A 20,738-nucleotide genomic window follows, 5' to 3' on the forward strand; every position below is an offset into this window, starting at 1 on the left:
TTTATCACAGAAAGTCTTACACCATCACACTACCACCACAATGTTTTACTGTTGGTCTATTTCTGAAATGCAGTGTAACTTTTAAGACAGATATACTGTAATGGCACAAGTTTAACCTTTGTCTTGTCGGGTCTTGGAAGGCCTGCAGTTTGGATGTTCCTGTGCCCATTGTGGCCCGCGAGTCAAAAAGTCTACCCACCCCTGCCCTCGAGCCACTATGAGGAAACTCACTAATTCTAATACCCTTAACCTTGTAGTAGAAACGCTTCATAATCCCATAATCTATTTAAGTGTCATAATTCCACACTTGAATGAAGGCATCGTTTGCAGAAAGGTGTTCAGTGACGTGAAAAGGAACCCGATGACCCTTACGTTGTTTGATGAAGAGCATTTCCAGACCAGCTGACTCCGACGTCGTAATGGATACTAGCGATCAACGTGCATGCAACAGCTGTTTGGACGTTTTACTGTCATATTTAGTGTCATTTAAGCCATTACACACCCACACGGCGGCAGGGGGTTCACTCGGAAAGTCCGACTTCCTGTTTGGTTCCTGATTGTCATTTGATGTCCATTTTCAAATTGCACCGAAATGGCAAGTTTTATGTATAGCTAGAAATGTACATTATAGTACCCTATTGACAATAAGCGGCATAGAAAATTGATGGATGGATGATTTAAACACATGGGGAGGTGTTCAGGGCCCGGAGGACTCCTCAGGGAAGACACAGAGCACACATTGGGGAGACGAGGTCTCTCACCTGACCAAGGAACCCTTCAGGATCCGCCGGGAGGAGCTGGATGTCTGGGCTTCCTTGCTTAGGCTGCTGCCCCCCACAACCCGACCACAAAGAGTGAATGGATGGATGGATACTTTAACAACATGTACCAGTACTACAATTTTTGGTTTTACAGATACTAATCTAACATTTAACCAGTAGGCTACTAATAATCATGCATTTTTTTCCTTACAAATACTACATTTGTTACTTGTTTTTAATAACTGTACAATATTAACACATTTGAAAACATGTATTTTTTCACAGAAATCTACTTTTTGTCCATTTTTTTTAAAAATAAGTATGAAATTAACTTATATCTGTACATCAAATTCTGTTTATTTTTGTCTATATTTTTCAATATTACATATCTTACTAATTTAACGTTTACTACAACTACAAATGTAATGTTTTTCTAAACTCTTGCCAAAATTTATAACCAGTACTACTAATACTGCATGTATTTTCTTACAAATACTATTTTAGAATCATTTAAAATTAAAAATACTATTGCTGTTTTTTTATATATAATAACAAACATTACCAGACTTGAAACATCTACAAATATGTTTTAACACATTCCTCTCTCTTGACATATATATATATTTGTAAATACTAATCTATAACATTTAATCAGTGCTACTTATATTGCATATACTGCTACTGATTAGAATTTATTTTTTTAATTGTAATTTAAATATTTTTATTTGAATACATAACATTTTTAACATACTATTATTTGAACATGCATTTAAAAAAATGATCTGTACCAGTATTAGTACTACTAATATACAGTATTAGTAGTAGTAATAATGATATTGCATTATATATTTTTGACCCCCCCCCATACACTGTATTGTAAAATCCTGAACTGTACTACCACATTTGCTTTGACAGTCCATTCTAATATTATTATTATTATTATTATTATTATTATTACTACTACTACTACCTGATTATCTTTGCAAGGGCAGCAGTTTTCTTCAAGTGCACCTAGTGTTGTGTCTGTCACACACACACACACACACACACACACACACAGTGCTTCACATGTCTCCATCAGTGGTTTTTGGTGCTAATCCTCTTACGTTCTCTTCCTGCAGGGGCGGGGTGAGGAGGTTCAAAGCTTTCACTTATTTCGTCGCGCACTTTCCTGTTGTGGCGTGTGCGTGTGCGCATGTGTGTGTGTGTCTCTCTCCCCCTCTCTCTCTGTGCGTGTTACTTCCCCGGGTTGCATGGAGGACCTGTTTTTAGTGTGAATGTTGTGTGTCTCCGGAGAAGCAGCGTCCAGAGACTGAGGGAACCCATGCGGTTCTTGCCATGACTCGACCCGCCAAGCTGAGCTTTCACACGGCGTGGATCTTTCTTTGGCTGGCGCAGCTGACCACAGGTACTGTACTGTACTGTACTGTACATATTCTGCACATTTTTACTTGTTTTTTTTTTGCTCATAAGTATATTGCATGTTTTTTTTTCATGAAAAAGGGACAAAAAGTCTACTGTCAAAGTTAACCCCTAATATTTGTATTATTTTAACCCTCTAAATGCGCATTTGAGTTAATTATGTCAATAAACATGTCAAATATCAGGCTTAACCATTTATAATAAAATAGGTTTTGATGCTTTATTAATTTATTTCAAATTCAAGTTTTCACTTTGTAATAGAAACATGCATTTTCTAATTTCAGGGTTTTATTTTGTTGAAAAATAGTCAAATTTCTCATATTTACTGTTTAGAACAGATTGTACCATTTTCACATTGTAGGTGATAGTGTTTACTCCCGGGAAAAAAAAAAAACATTGTCTTTTATTATCAGGACCGTTTTCACTCAATTGGACAATAGACACATAAATAGAAACGTAAATTTTTAAATTTCAGATTTTCATTTGGTTTAAAATGTGTCCAATTTGTCATATTTACTGTTTACAATGACATTGTACAGTTTTCACTTTCCTACTGGACTTTGTGACTATGTTCTGGCCCCCCCTCGGACAATTTTGTTAACTCAATATGGCCCACAAGTCAAAATATTTGCCCACCCCGACGTAGATGGCCATGAAATATTTACAATAAGTCATTATCACCATGATAAGCAAAGCAAATAGGAACTACAAGCGAGCTGCGTTGCTGTTGCTTCTTGATGTAGTGTTTTTGTGTGTGGGGGGGCAATGGGGGGGGCTGGCGACTCCACTCCATGCTCATTGATGATAGAAAGTGATTTGTGCATGCATAGCAGTGTCTGCAGAAGTCTACTCTAGCCGAGATCCATGTGGTGTCAGGTCAGAACAAAGTTAATTAAGATCATTAGACTCTCTAGATTAACTAGAAAGTTAATTAAGCTAAAAATTTGAACATGATTAATGAAATACTGCCTTTCGTGAACTATTTTTGACAATGGGACTTGATGACATTGTGCCGTTTGACACCCCTGCACAATCTGAACCTCCATTGTTCCATTGAAGGCAAAAGTAGCCCAGATCATGATGGCACCCTCTCCACTGTGCCGCGTGGAAAAACATCTCAGGTAGCATCTCCTTGGTGGGAGCAGCCATAATTGGGGATCGTCCTGACATTTGGTTGTGTCGGTCATGTGACTTTTCGTTTCATAACACTCGGGTTTAAGATGACTGCATCCAACCGACAGAAAACAACGCTGACACTGTATTTTTGTCTTTTAAAGGCTATCGTCTAATAGGCTAATTTTTCAACTGGTCTTAAAAATATCGATGAGTGTATATTTCATACTTCTGCCCTTCATAAAAAAAAAAAAACGTATTAGCTGTACATTTCCTCTCATGCTTTCTAATTGTCAACTTTGCTTTTGTCCCAAGTTGTTGCCAGGCAACCCCAGGAGGATGAGCAATACAAGATACATCATTTTTGAATAGTTTAGTTTAGTCAATGAAAGAAATATCAATCTAGCCGGAGTTCCTTTCTGAAACATGCTCAAAGTTGTCAAGGTCACCTTGTTGCTATGCTATCTTGGTATCCGCTTCCACTGTCTACACACACACACACACACACACACATTGACGACAGCAGATCCTTATTTTTTGTGTGGGTTACCTTCCGGGGGGGCCACCAGCAAATGTCGAAAAACCCGGGTGTAAAACAGGTCTATTTTGGCCCCACTCCCGAACCCTCCTGCTAGCTTGACGTTGACGGTCTACACTCATGAACAATGTGATTGTGACTGGGTTCCACATTACACGCACGTCTTATGCTGTAGTGTGTTTATTGATTATGCTAATCAACTAATCAACTGTCACAAAATAGACTCCTTTTTTGGAGAAAGCGCTAACTAAGAACTAGCTTCACAGTGCAAAAAGAGAGTATCATCAAACAGAACAAGTCTCACTCATGGACAATAATAATAATGAACTACAACAATGCGCTTAAAAACAAACACATAAACTTGGAACGGTATTTCCAAAATGCCCGCAAAGCATGCGGGGTAATCCATCCGACAATACAACAATATGTATGTATACAGCTTTTCTATAAGCAATAAGGAATATGTCGCTGAAGTGTTTACCGTCAAGTTCTTTAGGACTAAAGCCAGGCTGCACTTGAAAAGCCTGAGAAGATTGTCAAGGATGCTTTAGAAAGTCAACTTCAGCAGATTTTCTGGACTTTTATTTCACACTTTTTAGTGCAATTTACAACTGATACAAGCGATTTACATGAAGCTTGTCAGGTCTAGTCGGTCTTCTCTTGTTACGGCCATTTACTGTATGTATCGTGTCTCTTTGTTGTCCATTAAATTGAGCAATTAATTACTTTGTACAACCAACCAAAAATGGAGCTTTAGCATCATAAAAGTCGTTATACTCTCTGATTAATACAAGTACAGTCAACCATGTACTTGTATCAACCCTTTCCCCAGGCTCTAAACGAATACTGCTGCTCGAGTCCTGACTAGAACCAAGAAATATCACCATATAAATTTCCTTCCTTTTATGGAATGGTTAATGGAATTTTATGGAATGATTTTATGAAGCGATTGAATGTCTTATCAGGTAGCGGCGTCTTGCTTGTCAATCAGGGAGGTGCTTGTCAAACAAAGCATGACAGCAGCTCTGAGAAGAACATAAGATTATGTGGGTGTTAAACTAAGAGGCATTACTCTCGTTCGTCCACACCACTTAATATGGCCGCTCTTATATAACAGGTCTGCTTCCAAGCGGTTAAATACCACGATAACAATGAAGGTGGTCAACAAGTGTACTTCCCAATGCAGGATCTGTGTAAGAAAAAGAGAACAATGCTCTATTTTGATGGACTGTTCCAGGTTTAAAATGTGTGTGCCAGCTGTGCGACGACCACGTTTGCGAGACGTCCGCAGACGGCGCCTGCTGGAACTCTGTCATGTTGATTGACGGCCGAGAGGAGACGATGCAGTTGTGCCTGTCGCCCCTGGAGATGAGAGGCCAGGTGTTCTGCTACAGCTCCCCCAACGTCTCCAAGAGGAACTGCTGCTTCACCGACTTCTGCAACAACGAGACCCTCCACTTGCAGCCCGGTACGTCTCCACTCTGAATCTTTCACAACGTGTTTGCGACACAAATTTGGCGCCAGGAGAAACCCAAGACCCACACAAAGAAATAGTGGAACAAAATGCAAGCCGCTTGTTGCTAGGCAGAACAACTGAAATACAGCTAACTCCTCCCACATTTTCCAATTTTTCCAACCTGATGGTTCCTGATTCTATCCTCAATCATTTTATCCTGTAATCAAAAAATTCAAAAATTCTGCCGTTTCTAGCATGGACAACTTAAATTGTGCCCCCTAGCGGTGAAAAATAATTGTACATTTTCCAGTATTGTTTGTGCATGGTAGAATGGCGCAGGTCGTAGAATAGTTGCTGGTTCGATCCTCAGCCGCATAATAGGATTCATTATTTATAAATGGAATTGAAAAGTGTTTCCGGCTTTCTAAATACGGGTTTGAACATTATTAGAGCCCTCTAGACATGAAATAATACCCCTATAGTCAACTTTACACTCATATGGCACAACTTAGTAGATATAATATAAAAAAATAAATTTTCAATATGAATAAAACTTGTGGGTTCAGAGTTATTTATTTTGATTATTATTTATTTTGATTATTTATTATTATTTTTGATTATTTATTATTTATTTTGATTATTATTTTTTTTGTTTATTAATTTTTTATTATTTATTTTTTATTATTATTTAGTTTTTTATTATTTTTTATTATTATAGTCCCTGTCTGTATGTTTCACTTACTGACACCTAGTGACCAGTCTGGAATACTGCATTGTCACAATTTGAATGCGTCTTCTTAATACCTTATTACCTTGCATTTACGATACCATACATTTTAGTTCATTTGGCCATATATATATATATATACATACTTTGCATATATGCATACTTTTTGTGGCAAAGAATGTATTGTTAGAATAATATTAAATTACAATATCAATACAAATTACAATATCAGTCTGACATCATCAAGTGATGTTACGATCACGATGGTGCAACGAGGATGCCAAGGTACCAGCGTCCTAAAATTGATGCTGTTATGTATTCTAAAAACATTGAGCCCAACATGGACGTGTGTATTCACCAATAGCAAAGTGTCGATGTCCCTGCCGAGTGAGTCAATCACTGTGGGATTTCCCACTCAATGCGGCCCCGGCGAGACGAGGCGGACGCTGATCCTGCTAGATCCTGTGACATAACAACGCTGGCACAGGCCACACCGCCATGTTTAGCCTCCTCCCCCTACCTTCCCCCTCTAATTTATAAATACTTCATCAGCGCGGTGCCGGCGGTGCACGTTAAAAGCCTGTCATGGTGGAAGGTGGAAGCTTGCCTTAAGGTTGGCGAGGGATTAATTCCACCGCGGCCTATCCCAAAGTGGATATAGTAGCACAGTGGCGCTTGTGTTAGCATCCGTGGTTGTGGGTTGGAATCTCAGTGTGTTGAGTTTGCATGTTCTCCACTTGGGTTTTTTCCTGGTACTCCTGCTTCCTTGGAGAGTTTTTGTCCTGTTGATTGGCTGGCAACCAGTCCTGGGTGTACCCTGCCTCTCACACAGTCATCTAGGACAGGCTCCACACTGCTCTGTATTAAGTTTAAAATATCAGACAGGAAGATGAACGACTGGATAAAGAGGCAAAGTTTGTTAGTCGGAGGATGTGCCTTGTGTATTTAGGTAAAAGGCTAAAAATGTCTTAGGAAACTGTGATGGAGTTCACATCTGCAGACGTTATTGGCAAACAAAAACACTGCACGAGTGCTGCCAAACATTTTTATGAACTTTGTCAGTACAGTACACTGGAGCCAGCTCTAATATTACTACACTTATAAGTACAAGAGCTGTATTATATATCTTACATTATCAGCGTATACCACAACGCTCTGCAGCATGTGTTTGGGTCCAGGGATCATGTGTCCTCCCACAGACCCAAATAAAGGTCAGGGATGGAAAAGCTTAAGGTCTCTTAAGGTCTCAATCCCACACACCTGCTTTTTTACCTTGTGAGATTATGTACTGTGTTGTGTTAACTTTATTTTGAGAAACTTCATAGCATTTGAATGTTTGAATGTCTTTAAATGGCGCTAAGCTGCCACCAGGGGGTGCAGTTCCCACAGTTGTGCTTCTATAACGTGTATTTGTGTATCATGTGTTATCAGAGCGGCCTTTGGAAGATCCAGACAGCAGCAGCAGCAGGTTGCATCTGGCCGTGATGATAGTGGTGCCCGCCTGCCTGCTGTGCGCGGTCATCACCCTGGGGGTCTTTCTGCTGCAGAGTCGGCGCTGCTTCTACAGCAGGGCCCATAAACACGACCCGGAGGAGGACCTGGACGACCACATGCTCATGTCACCTGACAAATGCCTCAAAGATCTCATCTATGACATGAGCACCTCTGGCTCTGGATCAGGTTGGCTTTTTTATTATTATTTTATTATAATAATTATTTAAAATAATTATTTTTAATATTTAAAATTATAATTAATATTTAATTATAATTATTAATTACTTAAAAATTTACAATTATTTTAAATAAATTATGTTAAATATTTTTCTGTGTATATCTTAGTATAATTGTATTTTTAATTTATTTAATACATTCATTCATTCATTTTCTACCGCTTATCCTCACAAGGGTTGTGGGGGGTGCTGGAGTCTATCCCAGCTGTCTTAGGGCGAGAGGCGGGCTACACCCTGTACTGATGGCCAGCCAATCACAGGGCACATATAGACAAACAACCATTCACACTCACATTCATACCTCCACACAGAGATGGCCGAGGGTGGAACTGAACCCGGGTCTTCTAGCTGTGAGGTCTGCGCGCTAACCACACGACCGCCGTGCAGCCCCTTTATTTAACAATAAATATTTATTATATAATTTTAATATATCATATTAATTTTACAATAAATAATCTTTGAATATTGTTTTCGGCCAATTAATTCCTAACTTGTTGTGTTGCTACAAGTTCTAACTATTTAGTTTATTCCCGCAGGACTCCCTCTGCTGGTGCAAAGAACCATAGCCCGAACCATCGTCCTCCAGGAAAGCATTGGGAAGGGCCGCTTCGGAGAGGTGTGGCGGGGAAAGTGGCGAGGAGAAGACGTTGCTGTAAAAATCTTCTCCTCCAGGGATGAAAGGTCGTGGTTCCGTGAAGCGGAGATTTATCAGACCATCATGCTCCGACACGACAACATCCTGGGCTTTATTGCGGCTGACAACAAAGGTATGGCAACCAATCGCTTTAACGTAGGCGTCACCATGATGACATGCTACAATATTTCAGATAACGGCTCCTGGACGCAGCTTTGGTTGGTGTCCGAGTACCACGAGCATGGATCGTTGTTCGATTACCTGAACAGACACACCGTGTCAGTGGAAAGCATGATGGTTCTCGCTTTGTCCATAGCCAGTGGTCTGGCTCACCTCCACATGGAAATCATTGGGACCCAGGGTGAGTGCAGCTGTCAATCAACACAATAAATCAGAGTAAACTCGTATGTACAGTACAAGGCACACCAGCAAACTATTAGCTGATACTAGCTAACTAAGACTTTAGTACTGTCACCCCTTTAGTCACCTTTACCCTTTATTATTTAGTATTACCCAATAACAACAGAAAAGAAGCCAGTTAAGACATAACCAACTTGTGTGTGTTGCTATGAATTAGTTCCCAAGGGAGTGGAGTGGCGGGCGGACAGTTTTTTGCTGCTAAAAAAAACCTTGTAATGTAAGAAAAAAATCATAAAAAAAATAATTCATGTTCTGCTTGAAGGGAAACCAGCCATCGCTCACAGGGACCTCAAGTCTAAAAATATCCTGGTGAAGAAAAACGGCACCGCGGTCATTGCAGATTTGGGTTTGGCGGTGAAACACGACTCCAGCAGTAACAGCATCGACATACCATCCAATCACAGAGTGGGAACCAAGAGGTGGGATGTACACGTCTGCCGTGAGAGATCATTACGTGTTCTGTGAGGAATGATCAGTATCATCGGCAAAAAGTTATTCTAAGGTGTTCTGGTCTCCTGCAGGTACATGGCCCCTGAAATCCTGGATGAGACGATCAACATGAACAACTTTGAGTCATTCAAGCGAGCGGATATCTACTCGTTGGGTCTGGTGTTGTGGGAACTGGCCCGAAGATGCTCCGACAGAGGTACTTTGAGTCATTCTCACGCATTTTTTGCAATGTAAAAAAAACAAAAATATTGATTTTTATGTCTCGACAGGACTTCAGGAGGATTTCCAGCTGCCTTATTATGACCAGGTGCCTTCAGATCCATCTATCGAGGACATGAAGAAGGTGGTGTGTGAGCAGAAACTCAGACCAAACATTCCGAACCAGTGGCAGAACTGTGAGGTGAGATGTGGATCATCATCATTAGGGATCGACCGATAGGGTTTTTTTGGGGCCGATGCCGATACCGATTTTTTTTCCCATCACCCTTAGCCGATGGCTGATTTTGCTTGGGCCGATATTTGTGGCCGATACTGCTTTTGATACCTCAATTTACATGAAAAAATGATCATGATAACAAATATTACAGAACTGAATATTAAATATAAATAAATATTACTGAACACAGTAGGATTCAGCTTTCTCAAACCCACATTTAAACAGCAATAAATATTCAACCATGTGCAAAACATTTCTGTCGTAGTTTTGATGTGATGACTGCTCCTCCGCAGTGTGACGTGCCCCCCCTACCCCCCGCCCGCCTCCACGCCTCCATCTGACACAATTTAATACGATATATAAAACATTTCTCTCATCATTAAAGTAAAGATGAAGCATTCAGCAGAATTCCTGTTTTTCAGACCCGCAAACTAAACTATATTGCAGCGTCGATGGGAGCACTTCCTGGTTCCCAGCATGCTTTGCGGCACCGTCGATGTAAATAGTCAGTTTGTAGTTAAAGTTGCATAGTTCTTAGTAAAGTGTTAAAAGCAAGCAAACTCTATTACTTGTGAAAACGCGCCCTTGATGTGATTCAACAGGGGGGGGAGGCGGGGTGCCGCGACTGCGTGTGTTGCGGGGTCCTCTGCAATGATGCCTGACTGAAAATCATGCGGCGGAAAATATATCGGCGGATCCACGCGCGTATCGGCCGATACCAATTCAAGGAAAAAACGCAAATATCGTCCGGCCTTAATCATCATCATAACATCTTTAACTGCTCAGTGCGTACTACCTAAGTGTATGTATCTGATGTGCCGCATTGCTATAACAGCATTGTGTCTCCTGTGTTAACAAGCCAGGCCCTGCGCGTGATGGGCAAAGTGATGAGGGAGTGCTGGTACGCCAACCCCGCAGCACGACTGACTGCTCTACGGGTCAAAAAGACCGTGTCTCAACTGACCAACATCAGCGGCGTCAAGGATTAGCACCGTGGGGCTGTCGGACTGGGAATCACACAAGGAAAGTATCGGGTGATCTGATTGAGGTTCTTCGTGCCAAAGACTTGTTGGGAGGTGCCTGTGGCAGCTTAGCACCGATGTTGAAGCAAACATTTGTGAGAAGGAGCCATGTCGTGAATGTAAAAAAGTGCGTCATATAGAAACAGATCTACTTTTGCTACCTCAGATATTTAAGTGCCCAGCGCTAGCTAAACCTTTTTGTGCCATTTGTCGTAGCAGACAGTGTTGCTGCGTATGTAGAGTGCTATTTGCAAAGGTTACTTTATAAGACAGCCATGCTTACTTCGGAATTGCACTTTTATAGGACAGCCCTAGCATTGATCCTGCACCACTATTTTAACATAATAAGAGCATATTCTTATCAGCAATTTACACTGGAACCTCTATAGGCAAACACAGTTGGGTCAACTTATGATTTGGATATATTTTTTTAAAAAAGGGAAATAGTACCGAGCCAAATTACGTCTTAATCCAAATTTCCAAATTCCTTTCTTTAAAACTTCAACATGGAAAGTGTACCTGGCAACATGACTTGCAGCGCTATTGTGGCACGCTTCCGTCGCCAAAATAGTCACATGCAATCTCTAGTGTGTACAAAGCCATCCAAACAACACAACACATGACACACACTTACTGCACCATGTGGGCGTAGAAACCTATCTACGCACAATATCCATGCAAAAAAAAAAAACACTCCAAAAATCCTGCCGCAAGGTATGCTGGGTAGCTGGCCGTGTTTGGTCACATTTTTGCAAAATATGTTGAGGAGGTTGCTAGAGAAGTAAACAAGGAGGAGTTAACATGCTCCAATGTTTTATTGGTCATAGTTCATAGTGTTGTTGCAGCTGGGCTACCCAGCATACCTTGCGGGCATTTGGAAATAATTTATCCTATATTCTTTTATTACCCTCGTGACGGTCGCGGGGGTGCTGGAGCCTATCCCAGCTGTCTTCGGGCGAGAGCTGGGGTACACCCTGGACTGGTGGCCAGCCAATCACAGGGCACATATAATGACACAAAACATTGAGACATTACCTTACATTATATTACCTTAAACGCTGCATGAAGTCAAGAAGGCGGCCTTTATTCTCCCATTTTGTGTGGAAGTGGTAGGTCTTTGGCTTCTGAAGTTGAGAAGAAACAAATTAGAGGTTAACTGGTTAGCCTGCTAGCTTGCTAGAGTTGCACAGTTTGGTGTCAACAAAGAGTGTGTGGGAGTTATTGGGTGTCTGCAGGGCTCTAATGCTAAGAACCGTATGTCAAAAGTCAAACAGGTTTATTGTGCTCTAACTACAAAAAATATTCCATTAATTAACATTGAATTCTATGTCGATATTAGAGGTTCCAAATAAGAGATTTAAGGTGGTCAAGCTGGCTCTTTACTGCCTTGTTAGGATTCAATAGTTAAGTTGTTAAATACCATATATTGTCTATTGATTGTGTTTGGTAGTGATATGCTACAAGAGAAATAATGTTTTTTTTAAAGGATTTTGCACAGTTAATGCATTCCGTTGCTGAAAAAAAGAGCTGCTTTCCGACAGCCGAATGCTAAAGCTCATCCTCGAATGTGAAATGTATGTTGCATATATTTATTCACTTTTTTTTTACTGCTATAAAACCAAAGTTGCCTGTTGATGCCAACAAGTGTTATATTTTCCCCCCAAAAATATTGATATGCATAGGGAAACATCGTCTGAGTGCCACTCAGCCCATACAAACAGGCTAAAGTAGAACGACAAGGTACTTTAATAGGATGACTGACGCCTATTAGAGAAGGGAACATCAGTGTCACTCACTACAGCTTTGCAAGTGTGTGGATTTTGCACTATTTATATTCCACAGAGATACAGTCGTGTCAATAAAGTGTTTTTTTTTGTGTGTGATTGAAGAGAATGCAGTCATTTCTAAATGTAGACAAACATGATTGTCACGTAGCATCGAACGTATGGTTGTTTTTCCGTTTTTTGGTAATCAGCAGTAGAACATAGGTGAGTTTCAGGAAAATATCAGTTTCCGACTAAAAAAAGGGAGGCCACCTTGTGGCTGTTTTTACAGCTTAAAATTGCTCTGAAGTGAACTGCATTATTGTGTGTTCGGGTTCAATACCAAACGTCTTTGGTATTGAATGAGTTAATTACTATGACTTATTCTCAACTTATTTGTTACATGAACTGCGATGTGAAGACGTCCGTTAGAGGAAATGCTTCAGCAACCGTCAGTCTTTCACTGATTGAGTCAAAATGAGGCATAATGTGGTTTTCGTCGCTTTTGCTTTTGGTCACGCAGGATGTACAAGAGACACACTGATTGAATGACATTGATTTTTTTTTTTTTGTGGTTTTACTTCAAACATGATCCAGTTCGTTGGATGTCGCTTTGATCAGAATGAATCCCTTAATTTTTGCGGGGCCTCCCAACTGTTTCTTCCTTTTGATCGTTTCCATAACAATGGGGTGTCCAAACTTTTTCCAAGAAGGATCACATACTGAAAAATGAAAGGCCTCTTTGATATTATTTATACTTTGATATAAGTTATACAGGGTCAGGCAAAATGATATGACACATTTGTAGGTTAAATAAAAGGCAAATAAAGTAAAGTCCATATAAAGCCATTCTGTTTCATTATGTTTTAAAAATTAAATCAGTTCTGGCGGTGCGAGGTCGGCCGATTGATTTTGGTTTCAATGCAGATCCAGTAGCTCTGAAGTTGGTAACCCATAACAAGATGGTGTTTCCAGCTGGTACGGGATCATGTCTACCAAAAATGAAGTGTAAACGTAACGCTCGTTGTGTTGCAGTTACAGATTTGTTTGTTTTGACAAGCGTTTCCACAATGCAGAACAAAGAAAAATTGCATTATATGTACTTTTTCAAAAATAACACTTTTTTATTTTACTTTATTTGCCTTTTATTTAACCTACAAATGTGTCAGATCATTTTGCCTGACCCTGTATATATTTCAAGGCAAAAACCTGCTTCCCAGCTTTATGATTGGTGAAAATATTAGTATTTGCTTTTTTTCTGAACTTTTTTTTAGGTTTCCAAATATTTCAACATTTGTCTTAAATAATCTTCACATTTTCTCTTTGTTTATAGTTTCTTGTTCTTTTAGGCCCAACTTTAAACACCCCTGTCCTATCATGACCGAGTCTCTCTGCATGAAAGCAGCGCTGCTAAATCTTCTAAAGCTTACAGGAAGTATCGAGGTGTTTTGTCATGCTTTGCTTGCTCCGGACATTCGGTGCGTCTAATTGCTGAGACTGCAGAAAAGGGAAGATAACCTTCTGAAGTGGAATGATTGACATCTTGCTTTTTAGTTTCCCAGTAGACCATGCATTCTCAAGTATGGGACGAAGTCGTACCATGAGATAAATGGAAACGGGGGGAAAAAACCTTACAAGAAGTGAGATTGTCTTACAAAAACCATGAAATTGTCCCTTCTGTGTTAAAACGGGAATGTAATGTAATGTAGCTGCTTTATTGGCAGATTCAGTTCCCATGTCAGTTCTGTTGTCAACTAACTGCTCTAAGTTATGATCGACGGAATGCAATTTAGATTTTCAAAGTAGTCATCAACCCACAGTGGAGTCCAATATTCCAATATCCCACAAAAGGAGTACCTCAACGTTTTGGAAATACAAAATCTCTCATTTATAGCACTTCATTGGTTCCAGACCCGACCAGGATAAGTTGGATTGGTTTCCTTATTTACAAACCAAATAATTTTGTACATAGAAAATCTGTTTCTGATCTTCTAAATGTGATTTTCAACATTATTAGAGCCCTCCGGAAATGAAATAACAACCCAATAGTCACCTTTACACTCATTACCTAATATAAAACGTGGCGCTAGCTTTAGTTAAGATTAGTATTAAGACACAAAAGCCTAATTTTCCTCATATTTCCATCTTGCATGTGTGTAACTCCCTCTTTCCCCCTTCTGCTTTGAGTCAACATGCGGCTTTAACCACAGCAAAAACGACGGTTCGTTCACTTCAAAGAGTCGGTTCAAAGAGCCGTTTCGTTGGCGACAAACACATTGGATATTAAAACTATATACCGCTTTACACGCTCCGTGTACATGTTACACTTGGCTAGGAAAAAAGCTCATGTAGAAAAATATGAACATACTTACATAGTTTTAAATTAAACGCTAAAGAGAAGAATACTTTCGGGAAATGAGGTTGTGATGTGCAGGTGCACGAGCGCCACAAACGTCACGTGATGCCTTATTTCCTGCTTTGAAGCGTTTCTTTTTCAGTTGCAACGCACACGCGCACGCGCACGCTTCCAAGAGGCCGTCAGATTATGTGGCACAGCGGGGGAATGATGCTTTGAGGCTGGTCGCTGTTTAGCTAGTCGCCGTCCGTTGGTAGTCCACCACCATCTCCACCACCACCATGAACACAAGTGGACGTCCATCAAAGTCCAGCCTGGAGAGGAACCCTCCGGAGCCTGCTCCCAGGAAGAAAAGTTCTCTGTGGTGCCGACGTTCACTGAGGGCAAGCAACGACCAACAGAAGCACCGACACAACACAGACTCTCTACCCAGGACAGTTAAGGTGAGGCGGGCATGCGATTCTCTTCTAATTTATAATGGACAACTTCACTTAACTTCGAGTGTACTTTTCAAAATATTTTTAAAAATCCACTTTATGTATGTCGTACATTAAAAAAATAATTTTAATGTGTTATTTTAAACGACAAGGAGGACTTGATTAGAGACTAACTGTCATTAGAAACAATGTCAGTTTAAAATTAGCACTACAATGAGCTGGGTGGGCTGAAATCAAAGCAGAAAGTCGTTCAAAGATGAAACAGATGATTAAAAAAAACGGTCTATGTTGTTCCTATTTAAAAATCAGACTTAAAACCAAAAATTCAACAGGGTTTGTAGCCGATTCTGTGGGTCTAAATGAAAGTATGGGCGACCATGTCCATAGGGGAAGCGCTACAGTGCAAATTTTGGCCAAATTAAATAACTTATTTTCAGTTCACAAAGGAAAGATGTTATGATATTTATGTTTCCCGAATTAACTGATCTCCCCAGTGCTGGTATAGCACTCATGCAGCCTCCGACCACGTATACATGGACCCAAATATTCCAGTTGCATTCGGTTTATTTGCTCAAAGGGAAAGAATTGAACTTTTTTATACACCTCATTCCGAAAAAACAGTGCCAATCAATAATGAATATATAATCGGATTCACGGGGGTGGAATATTCCTTTCCCCAATCCAATCTCAATTGGAAAGTTCTTCTTCATGGTGTTTTTCTTCTTCTGTTATTTATTGGCAGTTGGTAAGCAGATAAGACGTAACACGCAGCTGGAGACGTTCTTCAGTTTTAAAAATGGAGGCGAGGAATCGGCACTGGACTGCTACAAAAAGTTTGTTTTTGATCCAAACTCATTTCAAGACTGGACGAACGAAAAACTCAAAATACGGAGTTATTCCAACAAGTGAAAGAAAAACTCGGGGAAGCCGATATCAAGTGATGTTGATGTTTACGTTTTACTGCGCATACCCCATTGACTATTCTGGTTGATTATAGCGCATGTAGACAAGAGATCGGAATATTCCTTTCCATTTATACCATTGTTTTCGGAAAGATTCCATTCGGAAAGCGAAAAAGAGACACTAAAGGGACCAATTTTTGTGTGTAGCGTAGGGTTTGAACGCAGACGGTGACCCCTGGCTCACACTGACTCCATCAAGGGTCTGTTGCGTCCGTCTGAGGCATGCATTCCGCACGATTGAAATCCCTGTTGTTGGCTCACACTAGCTCCATGCAGCCGCACGAATGCAGTTTCCGCAGCCAGAGCGGACCCCAGAAAAATATTATTTTCAGCAGAGGTTCCACAGCTTGTATATATTGTGTATTCTAAGTATAACTTATACATAAACTTGTGAATCAGTATATACTCAAGTTTGCGCGCTTCACACAAACTGTAATATTGATAACTAATGTGTATTGGACATGAAATAATCTTACATCAGAGGCTTTATCTGGAAATATTGTTACATAGTAAGCAGCAGATTATCCCCCATTTACCAAGAGGTGTTTGCCACAAATACCCACCAGCTATGTGGACTTGCTGGCCAAAAATCTTATGTTATGTAACACTCTGATAGACCCTCTTGTGTGAGCAAAACGTTACAAACAGCTCAATATGACCACTGTATTCTACGACCATAATAATAATAAAAAATGGTTAAAAGTGAATTTATGTTTATTTCTTCCCTGAGATCATATTTCTACAAGAGAGGAGAAATATGATCTCAGGGAAGAACTAAATTTGACACTTATATGCTAGGACTACGTTAAAAAGCCATAGCATTTCAGTATGCATTATTGGTGCATTATTTAAAAAAAACCTTAAACTGTATTATGGAAAGCAGGAAGTGAACAAATGTAACAGTTACTGATTGTAAAAGTACCAGATGGAGGGGTAGGATTTAATAAGCTTTGCTTCTTCCTACTCCTTTTGGACATGTGGAACTGTGAACTGATTATGGGATGCACTCAATTGTAATCTGATGCATGTTCAAATGAAATAAAACCATTACCATTACCATGCTCCATAGACTCAGATATACTTAATATGTATCTAATGGGATTTTGCATGGCTTATTTTGCAGCCCAAACACCTTCTGGTTGACTACTCAGATCCACAAAGGTAAATACAGTACATCCTGCTAAGATGTTGTATAGTCATTATATGTATGTTCATAAAAATATCCCTTATCTTTTGTCTGTCGCACAGAAGCACAATAGTCCTGGAAAAGGAAGACAATGAAACATTTGGGTTTGAAGTTCAGGTACCTTCCATCATATATAATCGCTATTATTTCTTAATATTATTATGCAACTTAGAGTTTAGAGGTTTTTTTTAATGGTTTCTCCTGTTGCAGACTCATGGCCTGCAGCTGAGGAGCAGCTCTGCGGTGGAAGTGTGCACGTTTGTGAGCAGGGTGGAGGACAACAGCGCTGCAGAAAGCGCTGGTTTGACCGCAGGTGAACTACTCACTTCCTCTAATACGAGCCTAAAACAGACTCATCATAGAATACACCACCGACCTCATTGCTCACATTGTTCACATTGTGCAAAAACATCCGAAACATTAGGTACACTTAGACAATTGACTGACATGCAATATGTCAAATGTATCAAATCAGGGGTTTTGCTTGGGTTGGGTTACTATTCTGCATTATCCATTTGGCTCATGACAGGAGATGTTATCATCACCATCAATGGCACCAGCATTGAAGGATGCTCTCATCAACACGTTCTCGACCTGATAAGAGGCTCGACCAACAGGTTAAAGTCAGTTACCATCCTTCTACTTCTACTGCTCAGCCATCAAAAGCACTCATTGTGCCCGCTAATGTGTTCATCCACCCTAGGATGGAAACCGTATGTGGGAGTGTGGTGAAGTGGATCGAGCTGGAGAAGAAGGTGAACATGCTGAAGGTAAGTCCGATGCTCATACTCAAACCAGGACAGGAGCGCTAAACCTGTAAGCGTGTTTATTTTTTAAATTTTTTTCCTTCACAGCAATCACTGAATGAGAAACTGGTGGAGCTGCAGGCGCTTACATTACAGGAACAACGCCTGATCCGAGGTGAGCGCTTCGGTTCAGCTGTCACACCGCAGCACTTCCTTTCTCACAGGTTCCCTCGCTTAAAAACTGCAAAAACCGAAGCATATACTCGTAGCTGCTTACAGACTTCCTGTTGGGTTTCCACTCACGGGGACTCTTACGTCTTCAGGTCACTTGAAAGAAAACAGCAACTCAACCGATTCCTCAGAAGTTCCCATCTCCCCGCGGGACCACCGCAGCCTTCGCGTCTCCAGCAATAGCAGCTACAGGAGCGTGATGACGGACGACAGCGACCAGGGTAGCGTGTTTGGCGACGTGAGCTCGCCCAGTCCTTGCAGCGCGGCCAGCACCGCCCAAGAAGAGCACTTCTTCTCACAGAGATTTTCATTCACCTCCGGCCATTATTTTTGTCAAACCGTCGGACGTTCCAGCAGCTCCAGTCTAGCCAGCAGCAGCAGCAGTAGCATTAGCTCCCAGTCGCCGACCTGGAATGAAACGAGGAGCTCCGCTTTGTTTGGTACCCTGCCCAGAAAAGGCAAGCGGACCAATGTTCGGAAAAACATCCTCAAATTGATCCCTGGACTCCATCAGCGATCGGTTGAAGAAGAGGAGACTTAAGGGGTGTTTTACACCACATCTTTTTTTCAACTTGTGCGGGTTCTGGCCTTTTACTCGGCTTTCTCAGTAACCACAACAACAATGGCGGAAGAGAGCGCTGTTTGTTTGTCAGAAAAGCGTACCGACTGCATCACAAGTCAGCGCAATCTCTCGGTTCAGTCGCCATTTTCTTGTGCGGGCGTGCATCTTAGTGTGTTGCTACGACGCTGTTGAAAGTACCTTGTACTGCATTTTGAACTCATCTTTGCACACCAAGCACTTGCTATGTTAGTGGATTTGTGGTGGCACAAAGCATTGTATTAGTAGTAGTAGTATTTTGAATATAATTTACATGTTCACATGTTATTTGGTCGAATTTACTCTGAGCTTGAATGGTTAAAAAAAAAAGAAACCTGCTACTCTTTGCAGTCTATTATTTATAACCATACACAGTAGCTGTTAAAAACAGGATGCAGGTACGAGAGGGTGCCACTGCTTTCATTTTCAAATGTATGTAAACGATGCTCACAGGTTACATTGGGTCTTCTGGAAGTTAACTCTTAGTTAGATTTAAGTTAAGTGGAAAGAATGTTTTATTTTGCACAAAAAAAAAGGATGCCAACGTTTTGGAATAAAACTGCTCATACATGATAAGTTATTTCCTGTGAGACGTTGCATAGTGCATATCTATAGCGCACTCTATAGTAGAGAGCGATTGGTGTTGGAACTAAGCAGCAGGCTGTCGCTTCAACCCAGAACATAAACGTTCAATAACAATACTTCATATATGTAATATTTTGGGGTTTTATTTTGTTGGTGACTCTTATTAAAAGACTTCGATAGCATGCAGATGTTTCTATTATTATTCGCCAAGACTGAGCCACCTATTATGCAGTTGTGGACTCCTATAGAGGAGCAACACACAATAACCCATACAGAATGCGTTAGATTTTGCACCTTAAGTGTTTTCATGGATTTCCTGCTTCTGACCCAAAATTCTGTCTGTTAAATTTACTCCACCTTCAGACCTCATGTTGGTACGCAAAAAATGTTTAATGACAACATTACATGTTACCAATGCTAGAGCTGCTTACCATTGAGAGACGTCTTGGAGTAACCTGTTGAGAAACTTCAGACTATGAATCTGTTAGTAGTCAGACTATGAGTCTGACTACTAACAGATTCAGGTTCCAACACATGGCTAATCGTTAATCGCCGTTTAATATCAACTACTATGAAGTTGGGTTTGCAGATAGCAGCACAACACTGGAAGTTCTAAGTGCTTGGGAGTGGGCGTGTCTGGAGGTGGGCCTTGAGTGGAATAAATAAAAACAGACCCTTTTTTGCAGGAAGCACAAAAGTTTCTCTATACAGCATTTCTCCCAGTTGGGGCATGACAAAAAAATTGCGACCCACTGCATTGGATGTTGAAAATTACCATATTTACCAAAATATAAAACTGTATTTTTTCCCTTTGAATAGCCTAAAAAAGACCAGTTGTCCTATAGCTAGCATCTAGAGTTATAGATGTAAACGATTCCAACAGGTTCATTATTCTTTTGTACTGTCACTCACGGGCTGCACGGCTGTCAAGTGGTTAGCATGCAGACCTCACGGCTAGGAGACCAGGGTTCAATTCCACCTTTGGAGTTTGCATGTTCTCCCCGTGCATGCGTGGGTTTTCTCCGGGTACTCCGGTTTCCAAAAACATGCTAGGACTCCAAATTGTCCATAGGTATGAATGTGAGTGTGAATGGTTGTTTGTCTATATGTGCCCTGTGATTGGCTGGTGACCAGTCCAGGGTGTACCCCGCCTCTAGCCCGAAGA

The 20,738-nt window shown here is 40.7% G+C and overlaps 2 protein-coding genes and 1 long non-coding RNA gene across 6 annotated transcripts; 2 read left to right on the forward strand and 1 right to left on the reverse strand.

Moving 5' to 3' along the window:
- Positions 1-1,880: 1,880 nt before the first annotated feature.
- acvr1c (activin A receptor type 1C) lies at positions 1,881-12,589 on the forward strand. 3 transcript variants are annotated; one of them, XM_078795072.1, is made up of 9 exons: positions 1,884-2,169; positions 5,072-5,302; positions 7,449-7,697; positions 8,284-8,514; positions 8,575-8,742; positions 9,064-9,220; positions 9,323-9,447; positions 9,521-9,651; positions 10,547-12,589. In XM_078795072.1, exons 1-9 carry the CDS (start codon positions 2,100-2,102, stop codon positions 10,847-10,849), a joined length of 1,665 nt encoding a protein of 554 aa, XP_078651198.1. In that variant the 5' UTR covers positions 1,884-2,099; the 3' UTR covers positions 10,850-12,589. The 3 variants fall into 3 exon arrangements, with proteins under 3 accessions (XP_057938089.2, XP_078651198.1, XP_057938091.1); XM_058082108.2 differs by having other exon boundaries at positions 1,891-2,169; positions 10,551-10,820; XM_058082106.2 differs by having other exon boundaries at positions 1,881-2,169; positions 8,284-8,742; positions 10,551-10,820.
- Positions 4,245-15,001, reverse strand: LOC131135812 (uncharacterized). 2 transcript variants are annotated; one of them, XR_009131655.2, is made up of 4 exons: positions 14,845-15,001; positions 11,760-11,833; positions 8,643-8,752; positions 4,245-5,270 (listed from the first exon to the last, which is right to left on the reverse strand). It is a non-coding gene; the product is annotated as an uncharacterized LOC131135812 (long non-coding RNA). The 2 variants fall into 2 exon arrangements; XR_013629541.1 differs by lacking the exon at positions 4,245-5,270 and having other exon boundaries at positions 8,234-8,752; positions 14,845-15,000.
- cytip (cytohesin 1 interacting protein) lies at positions 14,619-19,752 on the forward strand. The gene is made up of 8 exons (XM_058082109.2): positions 14,619-15,271; positions 17,351-17,388; positions 17,476-17,530; positions 17,624-17,726; positions 17,943-18,036; positions 18,117-18,183; positions 18,268-18,334; positions 18,483-19,752. Exons 1-8 carry the CDS (start codon positions 15,110-15,112, stop codon positions 18,929-18,931), a joined length of 1,035 nt encoding a protein of 344 aa, XP_057938092.2. The 5' UTR covers positions 14,619-15,109; the 3' UTR covers positions 18,932-19,752.
- Positions 19,753-20,738: the final 986 nt, after the last annotated feature.

The sequence above is a fragment of the Doryrhamphus excisus genome, linkage group LG12, assembly GCF_037039965.1.
Source record: "Doryrhamphus excisus strain RoL-2023G ecotype Guam linkage group LG12, RoL_Dexc_Guam_v1.1, whole genome shotgun sequence".
Classification (NCBI taxonomy): domain Eukaryota; kingdom Metazoa; phylum Chordata; class Actinopteri; order Syngnathiformes; family Syngnathidae; genus Doryrhamphus; species Doryrhamphus excisus.